The sequence below is a fragment of the Leptosomus discolor genome, chromosome Z (assembly GCF_034619465.1).
Source record: "Leptosomus discolor isolate bLepDis1 chromosome Z, bLepDis1.hap2, whole genome shotgun sequence".
NCBI lineage: Eukaryota > Metazoa > Chordata > Aves > Leptosomiformes > Leptosomidae > Leptosomus > Leptosomus discolor.
Genome location: NC_141419.1, coordinates 7566761 through 7583143, shown reverse-complemented (window position 1 = coordinate 7583143; position 16383 = coordinate 7566761). Strand labels below are relative to the sequence as shown.

General features: G+C 56.1%; 2 protein-coding genes across 4 annotated transcripts; both read left to right on the top strand.

The window, feature by feature from the left end:
- Positions 1-889: 889 nt before the first annotated feature.
- Positions 890-8075, top strand: MEAF6 (MYST/Esa1 associated factor 6). 3 transcript variants are annotated; one of them, XM_086479491.1, is made up of 7 exons: positions 890-985; positions 1112-1227; positions 1300-1387; positions 1809-1854; positions 2524-2716; positions 6726-6759; positions 7248-7289. In XM_086479491.1, the coding sequence occupies exons 1-7, from the start codon at positions 890-892 to the stop codon at positions 7254-7256; spliced, it is 582 nt and encodes a 193-aa protein (XP_086335617.1). In that variant the 3' UTR covers positions 7257-7289. The 3 variants fall into 3 exon arrangements, with proteins under 3 accessions (XP_086335617.1, XP_086335620.1, XP_086335618.1); XM_086479494.1 differs by lacking the exon at positions 7248-7289 and adding an exon at positions 6036-6093 and having other exon boundaries at positions 6726-6760; XM_086479492.1 differs by lacking the exon at positions 6726-6759 and having other exon boundaries at positions 7248-8075.
- Positions 8076-10180: 2105 nt separating this feature from the next.
- LOC147413211 (uncharacterized) lies at positions 10181-12037 on the top strand. Its single transcript, XM_086480022.1, has 6 exons — positions 10181-10502; positions 10728-10930; positions 11137-11239; positions 11336-11502; positions 11576-11678; positions 11964-12037. Exons 1-6 carry the CDS (start codon positions 10181-10183, stop codon positions 12035-12037), a joined length of 972 nt encoding a protein of 323 aa, XP_086336148.1.
- The last annotated feature ends 4346 nt before the right edge of the window (positions 12038-16383 follow it).

The following is a 16383-nucleotide window of genomic DNA, read 5'->3' as shown; positions in this document are numbered from 1 at the left end:
TTGAGGTCACCAAATAAGTTTAAAAATAAAACCACGTGACGAGAGGCTGCAGGTGGAGGGGTGGGTTTGTGCCGCGGCCCCTCTGCTCGGCCCTTCCTCGCTGCCTGCGGCCGGGGTGGCCGTTCCGCGGCTGGGCTGGAAATCACCGTGGGCTTTAAGCTGGAGAGGCTCGGCACGCGGAAAGGGGAAGCAGCCCCTGGGGTCTGGCTGGCTGCAGAGCCTTCAGACGAACATAATTCAGTAGAGGCTCGAACCCAGAGGGTCCGGGTGAGGGGTACAAAGGGGTCCGGAGTTGAAATGGCCCGTTTTGAAGGGGCTTTTTTCCCCGCAAAGGCGAGGCGAGGCGCGGCGCTGGGAGGAAAAAGGGAGACAAAGCACCATCCTTCCCCCCCCCGCGGTGGGACTCTGCTCGGTGCCGGTCCCGGGGTTGGGGCACAGGCGCAGGGTCACCCACCGCAGCAGCGCCGCAGGCCGGCTCCGCCGAGCGAGGTCGCCCGCCCCGAGCTGCCGTTACCCGTCCGGTGCCGGGGAAGGGGCCGCGGGACCGGGGGGGGGGGAGCGCCCGCTGGCGGCGGGCAGAGCCCGTGGGGGGTGCTGGAAGCCGAAGCCGCAGCCGTGCGGCGCCTGGACCGGGGCCTGGAGGGCTGTTGCCGCCTTTTCAGCTTGAAGTTTCCTGACCTCCGTGCTGCGGACACCGGCGCTCCCGTTGCGCCGGCACGCCGGGGGGGGCCGAGCGGGCGGAGCGGCGGGGCCGGGCGGGCGGAGCGGGGCGGCGGGGCCGGGCCGGGCTCGGCGCTGCCCCCGGCGGCCCCTCCCGGCAGCGCAGCCGCCGCCGCGCCCCGCCCCGCCCCGCCCGGCCTGGCCCGCGCAGGCCGCCGCCGCCGCCGCCATGGCCGCGCTGCACACCAAGGCCGGCGGCCCCCCGCAGATCCCCGACACCCGCCGGGAGCTGGCCGAGCTGGTGAAGCGCAAGCAGGAGCTGGCGGTGAGCGCCGGGGCCGGGGCCGGCGGGGCCTAGGCCGCGGGCGGCGGGGCCGGGCGGGCGGCGGGGCCTGGGCCGCGGGGCGGGCGGGGGCCGGGCCCGCTCCATGCGCTGCGCTGTGCCCGGCAGGAGACGCTGGCCAACCTGGAGCGGCAGATCTACGCCTTCGAGGGCAGCTACCTGGAGGACACGCAGATGTACGGGAACATCATCCGCGGCTGGGACCGCTACCTCACCAACCAGAAGTGAGTCCCGCCCGCCCCGGCCGCCCCGGCCGCCCCGCCGGGCCCCCGCGATGTTGTTTCTCTCTGTTTCAGGAACTCCAACAGCAAAAACGACCGGAGGAATCGCAAGTTCAAGGAGGCCGAACGGCTCTTCAGCAAGTCCTCGGTCACCTCGGCAGCGGTGAGTGCCGGGCCCCGGCGGGACCGAGCAGACGTCCCTCTCCCTGTCCCTCGGTGCAGCCGGTCCCCCTGCTGCAGGACCCGTTTTCCACTTAAGCTCCTGTACCTGCCCAGCCTCCCCCGACCTGAGCATTTTCATCCCCCGTTGCAGTCTCTCTCAGAAACCCTTTTCCTAGTGCCCGGAAAGGTGAAAGGGAACCACAGACAGGAGCCACCCATGCCATGCGTGTGTCACTGCCATCTGTGTCTTTATCTTTTTGCTTCTAACGCCCTTCTGCTGTGCCATGCTGGTGCTAGGTTGTAAGCTCTTTCAGGCAAAGGCCTGATCTGTCTTTCTCTGTGAGGTGGTCTCTGTGTTTCTGAGCATTTGAAAAGTGGCAAGTGAGTTGCTGCTTTCATTAACGTCCCTCTTGGTTTTCTAGGCGGTCAGTGCATTAGCTGGAGTTCAGGACCAGCTCATTGAGAAGCGTAAGTCACTTTTTCATTTCTCTCAGAGTTTGGAAGGAACTACACTTCTCCCCACCATTCAGCCGTGTCTCTGGTTGTCTGGATCCATGCGGTACTCACTGCTTCCCCGCAGCGCTCCCTGTCCAGGGACCTGCATCTGCTCCTCTCAGGCCGGCTCCTGAGCGCTCCCAGCGCAACCGCTGGCTGCACAAGTCAGCAAAGCAGCGCTGTGAGAAACAGAAGTGAAGTCGAGCATCCTTTCTCGAGTAAACTTTTATGCCCAGCAAAGGGTTTATTGTGCATAAAACTTATTTAAATGGATTTGTTGCTCTTTGGAGAAAGAGGCTGGAAGAGCTGAAGCAACGCGTTTCTGTTCGTGTGTCTGTTGGTCAGTCGCGGGTGGCGTGGGGAAGAGCCACTTACGTTTAGGGTTTAAAAATGTTTTTGTAATTGATCCCAAGTCAGATACGATTCTCGTGAGCCTCAGTTGCTGAGGAGGTAGCTTACTGTCCTTCAGAAATGTTTTTCAGGTTCTTTTACCTCCTGGAGCCGTAAGGCTTGGCGTGTCTCTGCTGCCCCGTGTACTGTTGCCGGGGGGCGCTTCTTCCGTGTGGGGCTCTGCCAGGGCAGCCCGGGCTGTGAGCTGCAGGGAGGTAACCGCTGTGCCCGTCTGTGTGTGTCGTGCTCTAGGGGAGCCAGGCAGTGGCACGGAAAGTGACACTTCTCCAGACTTTCACAATCAGGAGAATGAGCCCAACCAGGAGGACGCTGAAGAGCTGGATGGGTCTGTGCAGGGGGTAAAACCCCAGAAAGCTGCTTCCTCTACTTCTTCTGGGAGCCACCACAGCAGCCACAAAAAACGGAAGAACAAAAATCGACACAGGTTAGTGGTACCAGCAGCCTTCTTGTCACTCCTTCTGAAGGGTCAGCTGTCGTTGAATTTACTTTGTTGTTTGAAAGGAACTTGTACCTTGTTAGAATAACGAGCAGCTCAGGTCACTTGTTTTGGTGGTTTTCCTGGTTTTTAGTTGTGCGGTCCTGTAGCGTTCATCAGACCCTGCCACCCTCGTTGTGTCAAGGAGGGAAAAGCATGCTGAAGGGGTTACCGAGGCAGCACGGGGGACCCGCCCCGGCTATGGTACACTAGGCTTTTGACCAGGCTCTTTCAGTTCTCCTGTCTGTCCAGGAGGATCAAGCTGTCTTCCTTCCAGCAAAGGAAGGCTGCAGTCCTGGCCTCCTGTGCTTGCTGCTTGGCTTTTGCAGAACCAAGACAGGAACATCAGTACTTCCTTTGGGGAAGGAGGGTGAAAAAGCAGACTGGAATGTTTTGGGGGTTGTGGGCGCTCCCGGCGTCTCCACTAAGATTTCCACTCCAAGCCCTTTCAGCTGTCACATCCCAAACTGAGTCTCTTCCTATTACAGCATAGAAGAGTTGCTTTGTCACATTAACCTCCCAAGTGTTCGTTATTAAACTGAACTGAAATTCACCTGAAAAAAAGGTTCTCTGAGCTCTTTATGGCTGCATTTAGATGACCAGTTCTTCCCTTAAGATGAGCCCCTAAGGCGTGGTGCAGCCTGGCGGCTGATGGCTCAGAAGTGTGAAATGGACACCCTGCCTTACAGCGCTGCTCTCCATGGGCCCACGGAACCTGCTGCCAACCGTGTCCCGGCGCCCCTCAGCAGAGGTAGCCCGAGGATTTCTGCAGGAGTGGCAGTGGGGTCAGGCCCTAAGGTGGAAAACCCGTGGAAATCAGTGCTCTTGGAAAGAGGAGACGTTTACTGCAGAACTGCACCTCTGGAAATGGTTGCTGGAGCTGGTACCTAAAGATTATTAGAGTCATAGATCATTAAGGGTGGAAAAGACCTGTAAGATCATCAAGTCCAACTGTGAAGTAAAGGAGCTTTTAGAAATCGAGTGTTGGTGGAAACTTGGAGCTTGTTGGCTTTGTGTGCGGATGGGCTTTCCTCTTTAGGGGACCTTCCCTTAGAATTACGGGAGAGAAGTATTGTAAAGAAAAGTGGTAATATTTTACAGAGATTGCTGGGGAAGGTTGGTTTGGGAGTTGTGGAGGTAGGTATAGTGCTCGAAAAATGTTTAACTGCTTTTTCTCCATTAGTAGGTTTTGAGTCATTAGTGTGCCTTTAATTCTTAGGTCAGAATTTCCTTCCTACAGCAGTCTTAGCTGGGCAAACATCCTAAAGTGCTGGATGTCCCTTTGGTTCCTCCTGAGCTGGGAACCTGAAGCAGTTCAAAACCCTTTTTTTTGCCTGTAGAGAATTAGAAAGAAGTTCAGGCACTACATGAGGCATTACAGCGTATACAAGTTCAGAGAAACAATCTGCAAAGCTGAAGTACAGCTTACGAAAACTGCTATTTCAAACAGACTATAAAATCTGCTGAGCCCTCCCGTGGCCAGCAAGCCCGTCCGCTGCGGGCGCAGTGGGGTGCGACACAAATGCTGTAAATAACGCAAGTTCTTTTGCTCCGTTACATCACCCGAACTTTAGCGACAGGCGTTAGGAAGGAGCCACCCTGCGGACAGGTGGTGTTGCTCTGGGGTTTCTCCTGCATTCCCTCCGCTGAAGCGGCTGATGGTGGCTGCTGTCGGGGACAGTGCTGGACGTGAGGAGCCCTGGTCTGATGTGGTGTGGCAGTTCTCATCGTCCCAAGAGACATGTCAGACACTTCTACGTTATGGAGAGGCTTAGTAAGTTAGTAACGGACTGCTTTGTAGTGCTTAGCGTGGCCAGGTAGGTAATTAAGAGAAGAAGATAATTAAGTTTGTTTGCAATAAAAACTGTTAAAATTGTGATTGCCATTACTGACTATCCCCTAAATTTGGGCAGAAAAGACCGATTTTCAAGTATATCCAGGTTAAAAAAAGCCCAGCAACAAACCAGTCCCAGTCTGCTGAAAGTACAGCTACGTGTAAAACGCATTGCAGCCCAGGGTGCTCTTTGGGAAGAGGCTGCAGGTCTGTTTCTGGCATGAAAAAGAGAAAAATAGAAAGAAATGTTGGCATTTCTTTTTGTTCAGAAGCTTTTCTGCTTGCTAGCATACGTTTGAGTTCTGCTCACCTCTTCCTGAAGAACTGGGAGGTGTTGGGAATGGGCACCCTGAAGGTGCACCGGCTCCACGACTTCGTATGGCACCGACAGCGGTGTGGGCAGGTGGATTCAGACTGGGCAGAACTGGGGTGGATGGGCAGCTTAGCGTCAAACAGCTGAAAACAGGGAATTGGGTGGAAGGTCCAGTGCCTTTACTGAAGTCGTCCCCTGTCCCCTCTGCGGCCACGGGAGGCCAAGATGGTGATTCTCTGTGTGCTCAGCAGCTTTCATGGCCGAAAGGTATTTCAGGAGGAAGCGGTGCTGTGTCCTAGGGATGCCGTGCTGAAGAGGTCACAGCTGCGTGGTGGCGAGTCCTTTGTCAGCCGTGGGGCAGAGCTGTCCAGCGGCAGCGCGGGGTGCGCGTGTGAGTGCCGAGGCGAGGGGTGGGAACATCGCCGAGCTGTAACGAGCTCTGGCAGGTCACCGTGCTCCTGGCAGCTCTCCGGAGGAAGGGGTGCGAGCGGGGGGTGGTTACGGGGACGTGCGGGTGCACAGTTGGGCACCGAGTTGTGTGTCGTCGCTGCCTCTGCCTGAACACGCTTTGCTTTGCCGTAACAGTTGAGACAAGCCGCCGCTTTCTGACCCCCTGCCCGCTCGTTTTCGCAAGCAAACCAGTTTCTCTCCGCCCGTGAGCTGTGTGCGCCCTCACGTCCCGGGTAGCTTCCCCTTTCGGCGCCCGAAGCTCCCTCCACAGAACCGCTCCGCCCCTGCTCTAACACCTTTTTCCCAGAAATCCGATTGGGGAGGGGGACACTGGACTGCCGGATCTGGAGTGCTTTGTGTGCCCAGGTCTGGTTAAGATACCTTGAGAACTTTATGGCATTTGAACACTGGCTTTATTACTTATTTTATTTTATTTTGTTTTTCAGTAATCTCGCTAGGGTGGCTAATCAACTAATTTATTTAATTCGTTAGTATATTAATTTCTATTGCTTTCTTCCTTTCAAATGCTGCCCCTCAGCCCGTCTGGCATGTTTGATTATGACTTTGAGTAAGTTTGACTTGAATTAGTACTTGTGCTGTGTTGTTAGTGTGTAGACACCAATGTGCCTTTTGAGACCTTTCTAACCCATAGTTTATCTGTTTAATTGTAGGTATGTATATTAGGTTAGGCTGGGAAGTTTTTTTTAAAAACAGAAAAGCGTGATGGAGGTAACATTTTATTTAATAACTTCAGCAAAATTAAATTAACTTCACTTTTCTTTAACTTTCTATTTCATTTTTAAATAGATAAACTTTTTTTAACTTAAAAACTTAGTTTAAAAACTGATTCTTCTGGCTTTGCTTCTTAAGGAGATAGCATAGACTTGGATATTTCCTTCTGGAAAAATGTAATAACTCAGTACCTTTGACTCCTGTAATCCCTGTCCTCTTAAACTCCTATCTCTACTCCGAGGAAATAACCATTACCACTATGTCTAAATAATTACCTGTGGCATAGTTACACAGCTAACAAATTAACATAGAGCATGCGTATTTAACCCTATTTCCTTATGCTGCATAACTTCCCTGTGATTTTTGTTATGAACCTTTATTAACTCTTCTTTTGAGCGGACGGAATATGCATTTTGGCAAACAGTAAAGAATCCACGCTCTGTCTCTTTGCTGCTGTCTTGTCCAGTAATGTTGGGACAGTGATTTGGCTCAGCCGAATTGAGAATGTGGATTGAATTAACCAAATAGTCTTTGTTGTAGCCTGTGCCATATGCAGTAGCTGGTTCTTTGAACTCCGGTGTTGGTTTAATGTATTGAAATGGACATTTCTCTTATCTTTCCAACCACAGGATTGATCTCAAGTTAAACAAAAAGCCAAGAGCCGTAAGTATCAGTGCTCTGTCATTGTTTTCATTGCTCATCTGTAGACTCAGTGGCTGACTGCCTCCTAATCTTATAAAGCCTCCTCCTGCTGTAATTTAAGATCCTACTGACATGGTTGAGGAATGTCATGGTATGAAATAAGCATTGTCTCGTGGATTTAACAGTAAATAAGCCCAGGTAGGCCTGTCATGAAGCTAGGTCACAGCTGAGCCCTGTGCTCTTTTATTCAAAAAAGCTGGTTCGCGTCCTGTTACCTTCTCATGATCTGGAACATTAAAAGCATCTGGGTTTGGTTGATGCGTTCTTGAACAAAGGTTTCAAAGGGTCCTTTGTTTTGAATGTGTAGCTACAAGAAAAAAAACAATCTCTTTTCTGTTTTGCCTGCAACTCATGGTGTGTAGAAGTGAGAGAAGACTGAGAATCCCAGCTCTGCCGGCAGAACTGGGGACAGAAAGGTCCTAATGTGCCTGTCTTTCCTTCCTCTGCAGGACTACTAGACTCATCAGTGCTGATGCTTCTGGGATTTAGGTCTACATGAATCCCCACTGAGGAAAACTCCAGTCGACTGAGTGAGCAGGATGGCAGCTCTCTGGCCAAGCGTCTGCAGATGGGAGTGGCTCACTCCAAAGAACTTAGGTGGGGGCAGAAAATCTTGGACCACGTACTTCGCATCATTTTTAAATCACCTGAGTTGCAGGAGGACTAAGATGTAGTAGTAGTAGTAGTCGTCCTGAATTCCTGACTATTCTGTGCTTCCACCTCAGTCAGGAACTTCCTAAAATTGGCTGATCTTGCTGCTGCCACCCCTGTCATCTGCAGACCCGTGGAGAGGTGTTTCTTTTTCCGCTGGAACTGGGGCACGACTCAGTACATCCCATCCGTGTTGTCAGACTTAGATTACTTTTGTTGCTGATACTTAGCTTTGTAGTCTGGTTTTTGTTTGGGGTTTTTTTTTTGTTGTTGGTTTGTTGTTCTGTTTTTTAAACCAAAGTGTATAGTTAACAAATTGACTTTTGGTTTCTTTGTTTTAACCCATGTAGAGTGGAAGTGTCTTCATTTTGTGGAACAGCTCATTTTGATTCTTGCTGAAGCAGAGAAGAAGGTGGTGGTTAACCCTTTTCTCCACCTTTAAACACCATCCCCTAAAATTTACGCAGTGCTTTTAGATGCAGGGAAGGCTGGAGCTCAAAGCCATCTTGCTCTTTACTGTCTTTGAGGTTGGGTGGATTCTCTTTTTAATACAAACTTCTGTCATTTGTACATAAACAATAAAGTTACGTGTTTGTCTCTCTTCTCATGTTTTGTTCAGTCCAGAATTTGACTCCTGGTGCTTTTATTCTCCATCTGCTTTATGCTGGAATTCTTCCACTTCTGTGTGTAGCTGTCCCTTGTCTCATGGCCCTCAGGAGGTTTCCTTTGTGCTTGCTTTCCTCTGGTAGACATAACATTGAGTACTTGGAAGGGTTGCCAGGCACTAATCTCCGGCTGTGTTCAACTGATCCCGCTTCAAGGTAGGACTTGGACATAAACCAGTTCTTGCTGATACTGGCAGAACGCCCGCAGATAAGGGATGAGCAGGCTGGATTGCCACCAGACGAGTACAGAGGGATGAGTTGGGTGCTTTTCACAGTAGCCAGGTAAAGATACCAGCGCTGATGTTGAAACAAGCTTTGCTTTTCTCAAGGTGGTAAATTGCCTTGGTTACCGGCGCTGTAGCCTGTTTGTATCTGCTTAAACATGGCCGATGGTGAGAGTGCCGCGGGGAGAGTCACGGGGAAGAGTCGTGCCCCTGGCCTGGCATCTCCTGGCACCTGCCTGTGCCTTCGGTACAGCCGGGCGTTGGCTCCGTCCTGCTGCTCCTCTGCTCCCCGGGTGTCGTGGCTCTTTCTCAGCTCCCGCCAGGCAGCCCCGTCGGTGCAGAGCAGTGCCCGACAGTGGCGGCACGTCTGCAGGAGCAAAGTTCTCCCTTGTTCTGGTGCTGGTTCAGAGATGAAGGCAGCTCCGTATTTGTTCACGGTGGGAGCTCATTGTCCCGTGGTAGAGCCAGTGGCTGGCACGCTGCTGATCTGTGGGGGGTGTCGGGATGTAACGGCTTCACGGGAGAGCAGCAAAGCCGTGCTATTTCGTTGTGTTTTAAGTTACAGAGGTTAAATACAGGGGGGTGGAAGATCGAGGAAGTAGCACAAGCTCCCCAAAGGCCTTGCTTTTCCATAGTTCTGGGAAAAAGAAATCTTAGCTGATGGCTTTTGATTTCTCGGCCTTGATACAGAAGCAGTTTTTCTCCTACTACTGCTGCTGTTCCAAAGCAAGGATTGCAAGAGCACCTGAACTTCAGAGGGTAAAAATCTTTGCTGCGCCTCTTTGACCTCGAGGAAAGCTGCTGTACCTTTTTGGCCAGAACATTTACCTGCAGAGGAACAGCAAAGGGCTCGTGTAGCTTGGAGTCCTGTGTGTACGGGCGATTTTTGTGGCCAAGGGTCAGTCAGCTTCGCTTTCCCTGTGATCGGTGTTAAGGGTGCTGCAGGGACAAGGGGAAAACATAATGCTTCCTGCCTGCGGCAGTGTTTGTCACTAAAGGAAGGGGACAGCCTGTTCTGATGAGGACACTGTCTGATGGCAGCAGCCCTGGGGAGCCAGTGCATCGATCAGGGCAGACAGCTAAATGGCAAATGCTCGGTTCACGGTTAGCGGCCACCCCTCCCAGCTCCTGCTGGTGGGCAGCAGCCCTTTGGCTGCCGTGAGACGGTGAGACGGGTGAGGGGACAAGGCCGTGGGGTCTGCCCCAGCAGAGGAACCGTCGTGTGTCTCAGAGCGAGCGGTGGTGGCCACAGCTCCACAGCACCAGCTTCCCCACGGTGATACTGTACGGCGGGGGGAGGACAGCGTGTGGGATCTCCGATCGCTTGGGGACAAAAACACCATCACCTACAGGAGGGGCGTGAGGTGGACACTGGAGTCTGACTCTGGCAGTTGTTCCTAAAACTCCTGTGTTATTTCTGAAGACTTCCTTTTTTCTTCCTAAACAGCCCGGGTGCCTAAGGATCCCCAGGAAAGCCAGGCCTTGGACACAGGCATCAGAGCAAGCTGCACAGGCTTTTACCTGGATGCTAATGAAAGCAAAATGTTAAAATTAAATCACAAGTCCTTTCCTTGCAGAAGATTAATCCTGAGCAGTGCAAATGCGTGGTGGCAGAGCAGGAACTGTCCTTGTGGCCACCAAAGGTAGAGCAGGAGACACGCTAATCCCCTGCACAGCCTCGTCACCAAGAGGATTAGGCAGGAGTTTATCGAGCCCAAGCGAGCGGCTGAGCGGCCGCCGAGAGCTGACACCAGGCAGGAGGGGCAGCAGCCGCCCTGGGAGGGGTCCGCCACCAGGTAGGGGGGTGCAGAGCCGGGAAGGGGGAGCCGTCCCTGCTGAGCCATGTCCCACGTGCTGGGATCTGGCTCCACAAATGCTCTCCCTTTTGCTAGTCTGGCACTCGGCAAGCCGGGCTGGACACTGGCGTGTGGCGGTGCGCCGTGCAGCTGCCACCCGCCCCTGCGGCTGGTGAGCGAGGCGGCGGCTCCCGGGGGGTGCGGGCACATCATCTCGCTGTCTCCTGGTCTGCAGGGTCCCCATGGGCAGGCAGCGCAGCCCGCCCGTGCTGAGGTGGAGGCAGCTCCTGCGTGGTGGGTGCTGGTGGCTCCTGTCGCTCTCTGGGATGGCGCTCCGGGGGCTGCAGTGGCTCTGGAGGCTGGCATGGGTCGGTAACGCAGGGGGCCTTCCCTGAGGGCCTTCACGCCTTTGTGTTGGCTCCAAACATGGCATGTGCCCTGAACCAGGGCCTGGGGCCAGGGTGGGGGTGCTGCCGGGGCTCTGTCTCCGTACCGGTGACACCAGGGGCTGTGGTTTGGTGTGGCTGGGGCAGCTGGGTGGGCATCCACCCATCTGGTGGCATGGCTGGGGGGCTTGGGATCCTCATCCTTAGGGGCTGGCTCTTGGCTTGAGGCACTGTGTGGTTCTGTCCACCAAGAGCCCTGTGGACACGGGGACATTGCTCTGGGCTCTGCGCTCCCCGGGGCAGGTCTGAGCCTGCCGCTCTCACTGTGTGGCTGCCATCCTCTCCCCCCCCAGTACCTGCTGATCTGCTACAAGATCTGCTGGGACGGCGCCTTCCAGGTCACCGAAGAGGTAACTAACTCCCCAGGGTGCCCCCACGCCACGGGGGGCTGTGGAGCTCTCCAACGTGGTCTGTTGGGTGGCCCCGTGGCACCAGCCAGGCTGTAGGTCCCCAGGGCATGGTGGGGCAGGGTTCCCCAGTTGGGGTTGGTGCTAGGGCCATCCGGGCTCAGCTGCCCATAGGTGCATCAGTCCCTGCTGTCCGTGGCGGCTTTCAGCTCAGCATGGCGCTGCGGTTGAGCCTGGAAAGTGGCAGCGAGGGGAGTGAAGAGGAGGAGGAGGACAGGGACTCCACTTCTGCGCTGGAGCCTGGGCAGGCAGGTGGGTCCCCGGCACAGCGGTGCAGGCGTCCCTGGTGCAGGGGCCAGGTGGGTGTCGTGGGGGTCTGGCGGGGGCTGACCTGTGGTGCCAGGGCAGCGGCGGAGCGGCAGCGGCGCGGTGACGCCAGTGAGGCCGTGCTGGGGAGGTTGGAGGCGCTGGAGGCCGACGTCCGCTTCCTCTGCACCGAGCTGGGCGCCGAGAAGCTGCTGTGGAGTAGCCGGTTCCTGGAGTTACTGCGGGAACAGCAAAGCCTGCGCCAGCGGGTGAGTCCCTTGTGGGGTCCCCCAGCCTCCCCCAGACCACTCTGGTACCCCAGACCCTCACACCCTGTCCCAGCTGCAGGAACACCCGCGGCGGTGGGACAGTGGTGACAGCCCCGAGCTGCTGGGGGAAGTGGAGGACCAAAGTGCCAGTGGGAGCGAGGGAGAGAGCCCGGCAGGTAGTGTCTGGGGAACTTGGGGGGCATGGGGGGGCACGGATCCATGGTCAGGGAGAGGGGACCTGCCACCTGCAGCCAGAGTGGGGATGGGGCAATGTGCTGAGCTCTGCTGGTGGGCAGCACGGGGCAGCAATGGCCTGCCCCAGGAGGGTCTTGGGAGGAGAAGGTGCCAGGGAAGGCGCCCCATCCTTTGCCCCAGTCACCACTGGGAGCCCGGCTGGGCGCTCCTGCAGTCAGCAGAGCTCCAGCCATTGCTTCCCCTCTCACCCGTCTGCTCTGTTAAAGGACGCCGGTGGATGGAGCCACCCTGGCAGCCGGCCCTGTGCCCAGGCAGCCTTTTGGGGCCAGCAGCTCCGTGACAGGCAGAAAACGTAAGCGAAGGTGTAAGCAGAGCATCGGCGAGACGGGCAGGAGCCACATGTCTCTCCCTGCCCAGGCACCGCAGGACGCAGGGCAGGACAGCGCAGTCCCGGTTGTGTTCCCGTGTCCCTGTATGTGCCTCCATCCCCCAGTGCCAGCCGAGCTCTGCCCCGTCCTGCCCAGCCCTGCCCCTTCAGCAGAACTGCAGCAATTTCCCAGAAGCAGGAACCAGCTGGGAGGCAGCTCAGGGCAAGCCCCTGCCTCCTGGGCTGCCCAGGGCATGTAACAGCCACTGCTTGCCTGAGGCCACCCCTGGGGCTGACTGTGCCCTGGGCAGGTTGTCTCTGGTGGAGCCCAGCAAGAAGCAGCTTCCTGAGCTGCTGCAACGTGTTGGGAGCTTCCAGGAGCGAGGAGTAAGGTCACCACCAGCTCCTGGTCACCTTGCACAAGCCGGAGACTTGTGGATGGATTGCAAAACCCAGGCACTGCCTCATTTATTTCCTTGTTGGCCAGATAAGTCCCCTCCGTCAGCTGCTCCGCACACATGTTGCAACTCTGGGCTGGCTCCTTGCAACAGCACTCAGGGGGAACTGGCTCTCCTGGGCTGGCTGAGGGGGTCCTCATCCCCGGAGAATGTGCTCCCAAGTGAGGTGAAGGGCTGCCCTGTGCCCATGCCATGGTCCAGTCCTGGGGGGGAGTGGGGGGGCTGCATGCTGCTCCCACCCTGCCATGAGCTTCCCCCTCAGCTGCTGGATGCTGCTCTGCTGCTGTGAAATACAGGCAGCCACTTTCCACCTGCTTGTGTTCGTTTGGTCTTTCCCCTGCCTGGCCTGGGATGGCCGCACCACCACCGTGCTGCAAAGACCCTGGTCGCACAGCAATTTGGGGAGGGGGGGTGCCAAGGCAAGCTCTTGCTGCAGCAGAGAGGGGACTGGTCCCTACACTGTGGCACCTGGCCCAAAGCGGTGTGTGCAACAGTGGTGATTCAGTCAGGGAAGTGCTCGCTGCAAACGTGACCGGTGCTGCGGAGGGGAGCGTGTGGCAGCAGCACTTCCCGCCTGGGAGATAATCCTGCCTTGCGAGAAGGCTATGCAAACCAGCCGCTCCTTGCCACGACGGGCAACCTCTTTGCATTGCTGTTCCCACTGCTCGAAACGTGTCTCGCCAGCCCTGTGTGCACAGCCCTTCCCTGCAGGCCTGGCGCTGCCCTGTCTGCCACCATCAGACGCCGACACCCTTGGCAGCAGTGACCCCACAAGTATCTGGCACTTAGTAAGGCCCAGGTAAAGGGGGAGTGAAGCTACTTGCTGGCAACCTATTGCAAAGGCTGTTGCTGCCTCTGGGAGAAAGCAGCCGCTGATCTAGGGGCATCTGCCCTCTGGCACGGGCAGCACAGGGCTCCTTGCCATCACTGCCTGCGAGACCTATGGGCGCAGCTCCCTGGGAGCCCAGTGACGCCACCGCACAGGACCCATCCGTGCATTAGCCAGGGAGCAAAGTGCTGAACAAATCTGTGCCCAGATCTGGCTCCCTGCTCCCCAAGCAGGACAGATGCCCTGATCCACCATGCAGGCAGGTGTCTTCCACTGGGACAGGCCAGAGGAAACTCCAGTTTCTCCTCCTGCCTTCTCTCCAGCTGGTGCTCGCTACAGGCTGGAGTTTTCACTTGGGGTTTGTGCAGAAACCCCCGAGGCACATGGCTGAGGGTCCATCAGCAACTCTGCTCCTTGCAGTCCTGAGAACTGGCGTCCAGCGCAGAGGCCCTTATGGGAATACTTTCATTCTGGTTCTGCTGCAGCACCAGGTGACTCGGCTGCTGCTGCTTGGGAATTAGCCCTGTGGATCAGCTGCCACAGCCATGGGCCTGCTGCTGGCCCCAGGGCCCTGGAAAGCACATGGTAACTATCCCCACAGCCCTGACTGCAGCCTCCGCGCCCACCCTGGGGAGCTGGCCAGGTGCAGGGGCTGGGGACAGGCTCCTACAGCAAGCAGGGATCGTTCCTCCCAACATGCCTGTGCAGCACCCCACACTGTCAGGGAACTGATGCAATGCAAATAGCAGCAGCCTGACTCATCCTGCACCAACCTGGCTCCTGCGCTGTGTTTGAGGTGGGACAGCCCCACGCTTCTTAGAAATACCAAAATAAATCAGGTCCTGCAAATGAGCCACTCCTGCTGTGGCAAAACCCCAGCCCCAAATTGGCCATCTCCTCTCCTGCAGGAATCACAGCAGCATCCATGTAGGGAGACCTCAGGAGCAGAGGCAATGCGACAAGGACATGACAAGGTCCTGGTCCTGCTGGAGCCACAGCTCGGCTCTCCAGAGGCAATCCACAGGGCTGTGCTGGAAATCCCCTGCCAGCGGCTCAGCGACTCTGCCATGGACAGGGTTTAGGAGGTGGAGGGTGAAATCGGGCAGCAGTAGCTAAATGCACCAGCTCTTGCTCCCCCACCACAGCAGCCCGTGGGCGGGCAGCCCCCGCTGCAGCACTCTCACCACACCGCCTCCGAGTGAGGCAACAGCTGCGGAAACCTTTCCCCCAGGCCAACACGCCATGCAAATCCTCCTGACCTATTGCTCAACCAGACGCTGTATGTACTCCAAAACATTTGTGCAATGGGGGCCTTCGGGGGTGCGGGGGAGGCACACTGGGCCATGGGGAAGCACAGGGCAGCTTCTCGCTCGTGGCTTGGCCGGGAGGGCCGAGCTGGCTGCTGCTCCCCCGAGTCGCTGCAGCAAGGGGTTCAGCTTTGCTCAGGGCAGTCTGCTCAAGGAGAAGCTGAGACAGCCAGAAAGCACTTCTGCTGCCCTGGTGCAACTCCTTGAGGGAAAACTTTCCACAGGCAAACCCTGGCCGCGGGGAGCACAGGGGATGCAAGGCCTAAACCCCCAGGGTGGTGAGAGGTGAACTGAAAAACATGTGGCTGGAGGGCAAGCCCTGATGGGTACCTGCATGGCAGGTCTCTGCCACCCCCAGCCTCAGCAGGACCCAGACCCTCTCCAGCTGTGGCACCTTTCTGCCCTCTTTGGTGCAACATCTACCCTGTGGAGTTACTTGCTTCCTGCATTTCTGTCTCACAGCAAGCCTGTGCTTCAAACTGCCTCTGAAACACCCAGCGCAGAGCTGCTGGGTGCTCGGGACACCTCTTCCTCTTCTTATCTGCAGAGAGGAACAGCCCTGCAGCCTCAGAGTTGGGTGAAAACAGCAGTTTGACGCTCAACCTGCTTCCTTGTAAGGTGGCCTGCCCCAGACGGGTGGCATCGCCACAGCCCCCACACGACACCGTGCATGCATGTGCTTCCATTACATTGCAACCCCTTTCCCACGGCCCGTACAGAAGCCTTGGGTCAGATTCCTGCCTGTGGAAACGCCTTAAAATGTTAGAGCTGAGCTAGCCACATCCTGGAAAACCCCCGAAGGGAGGGAACCAGATGAGCTCAAACAAAAGTTCAGCGAGCAAGAAGGGCATCAGGCAGCTGGCGCAGGGGAGAGGCAAGCAAACCCCGGGGAGCAGCTGTGGCCCCACAGACACCCAGTGCTTGATCCCCGCTGGGCTGGGAGCAGGGGGCTGCAGCCGCTGCTTGGGGCCCTTCCTGTGTCACCGCCCAGCCCAGTGGAAGGAGAGAGAAGAATCCAGCAGTCTCTACCCTGACCTCTGCCGCAGCACAGCTTCCCCTTTCTTCCTTCCCTCTTTTGAGCACTGACTGTAAAAAAAAAAAAAAAAAAAAAGAGAAGTACAAAGTCAAGATATCCTGCAGCACTGACTTCTGAAGAAGGGCTCTTCCCCTGCCTGTTCATCCTTCCATTGTGCAGTGGGAGCAAAGCCTTTCCTTTGATGATATTTAGTTACCTTTTCCATCTATTTCTAGCACAACCGGGAAGGCAAAGAGGAGACTGCTCTCCTTCTCTACCCCAAAACACACTGGTGGACCCCTCATTCCTCTTTACAAGCACCCTCACCCTCCTCACTTTCACATCAAAGTTTTTTCCTACCCCAACACACCCTCCTTGATTCCCTTTACAGTGCCTTGCACTTTTGGGGAGGATGCAGCCCCGGCAATCTCCTCATTCTGAGAGCAAGCATCTGGCTTGAGCAGGAAGCAATGCAGACAACATGGGAGAATGACTTGGCCACTGGTGGAGGGTGAAGGATGGCACGCTTGATTTGGAAGGAAAGATCTAGCGGTGGATGGGCTCACCAGACTTGTTCTGCAGAGCTCGCAGCCACTCAGCCAGCTCCCGATGGCCCCGCTGTCCACCAGCCTGGGGTCATCTCAGCAACTCTCCTTTCCCATGGTTGTGCCCTGACACTTTTCAGGAGCCCTCTGCACTCCACTCTCCAG

Bases quoted from the DNA above. Each gene is read 5' to 3' on its own strand.
- MEAF6 (XM_086479491.1), top strand. From the start codon at position 890: ATGGCCGCGCTGCACACCAAGGCCGGCGGCCCCCCGCAGATCCCCGAC. The intron at 986-1,111 runs GTGAGCGCCGGG...TGTGCCCGGCAG, and splicing joins AGCGCAAGCAGGAGCTGGCG to GAGACGCTGGCCAACCTGGA. The intron at 1,855-2,523 runs GTAAGTCACTTT...GTCGTGCTCTAG, and splicing joins GGACCAGCTCATTGAGAAGC to GGGAGCCAGGCAGTGGCACG.
- LOC147413211 (XM_086480022.1), top strand. From the start codon at position 10,181: ATGTCCCACGTGCTGGGATCTGGCTCCACAAATGCTCTCCCTTTTGCT. The intron at 10,503-10,727 runs GTCGGTAACGCA...CCTCATCCTTAG, and splicing joins GGCTCTGGAGGCTGGCATGG to GGGCTGGCTCTTGGCTTGAG. The intron at 11,679-11,963 runs GTAGTGTCTGGG...GCTCTGTTAAAG, and splicing joins CGAGGGAGAGAGCCCGGCAG to GACGCCGGTGGATGGAGCCA.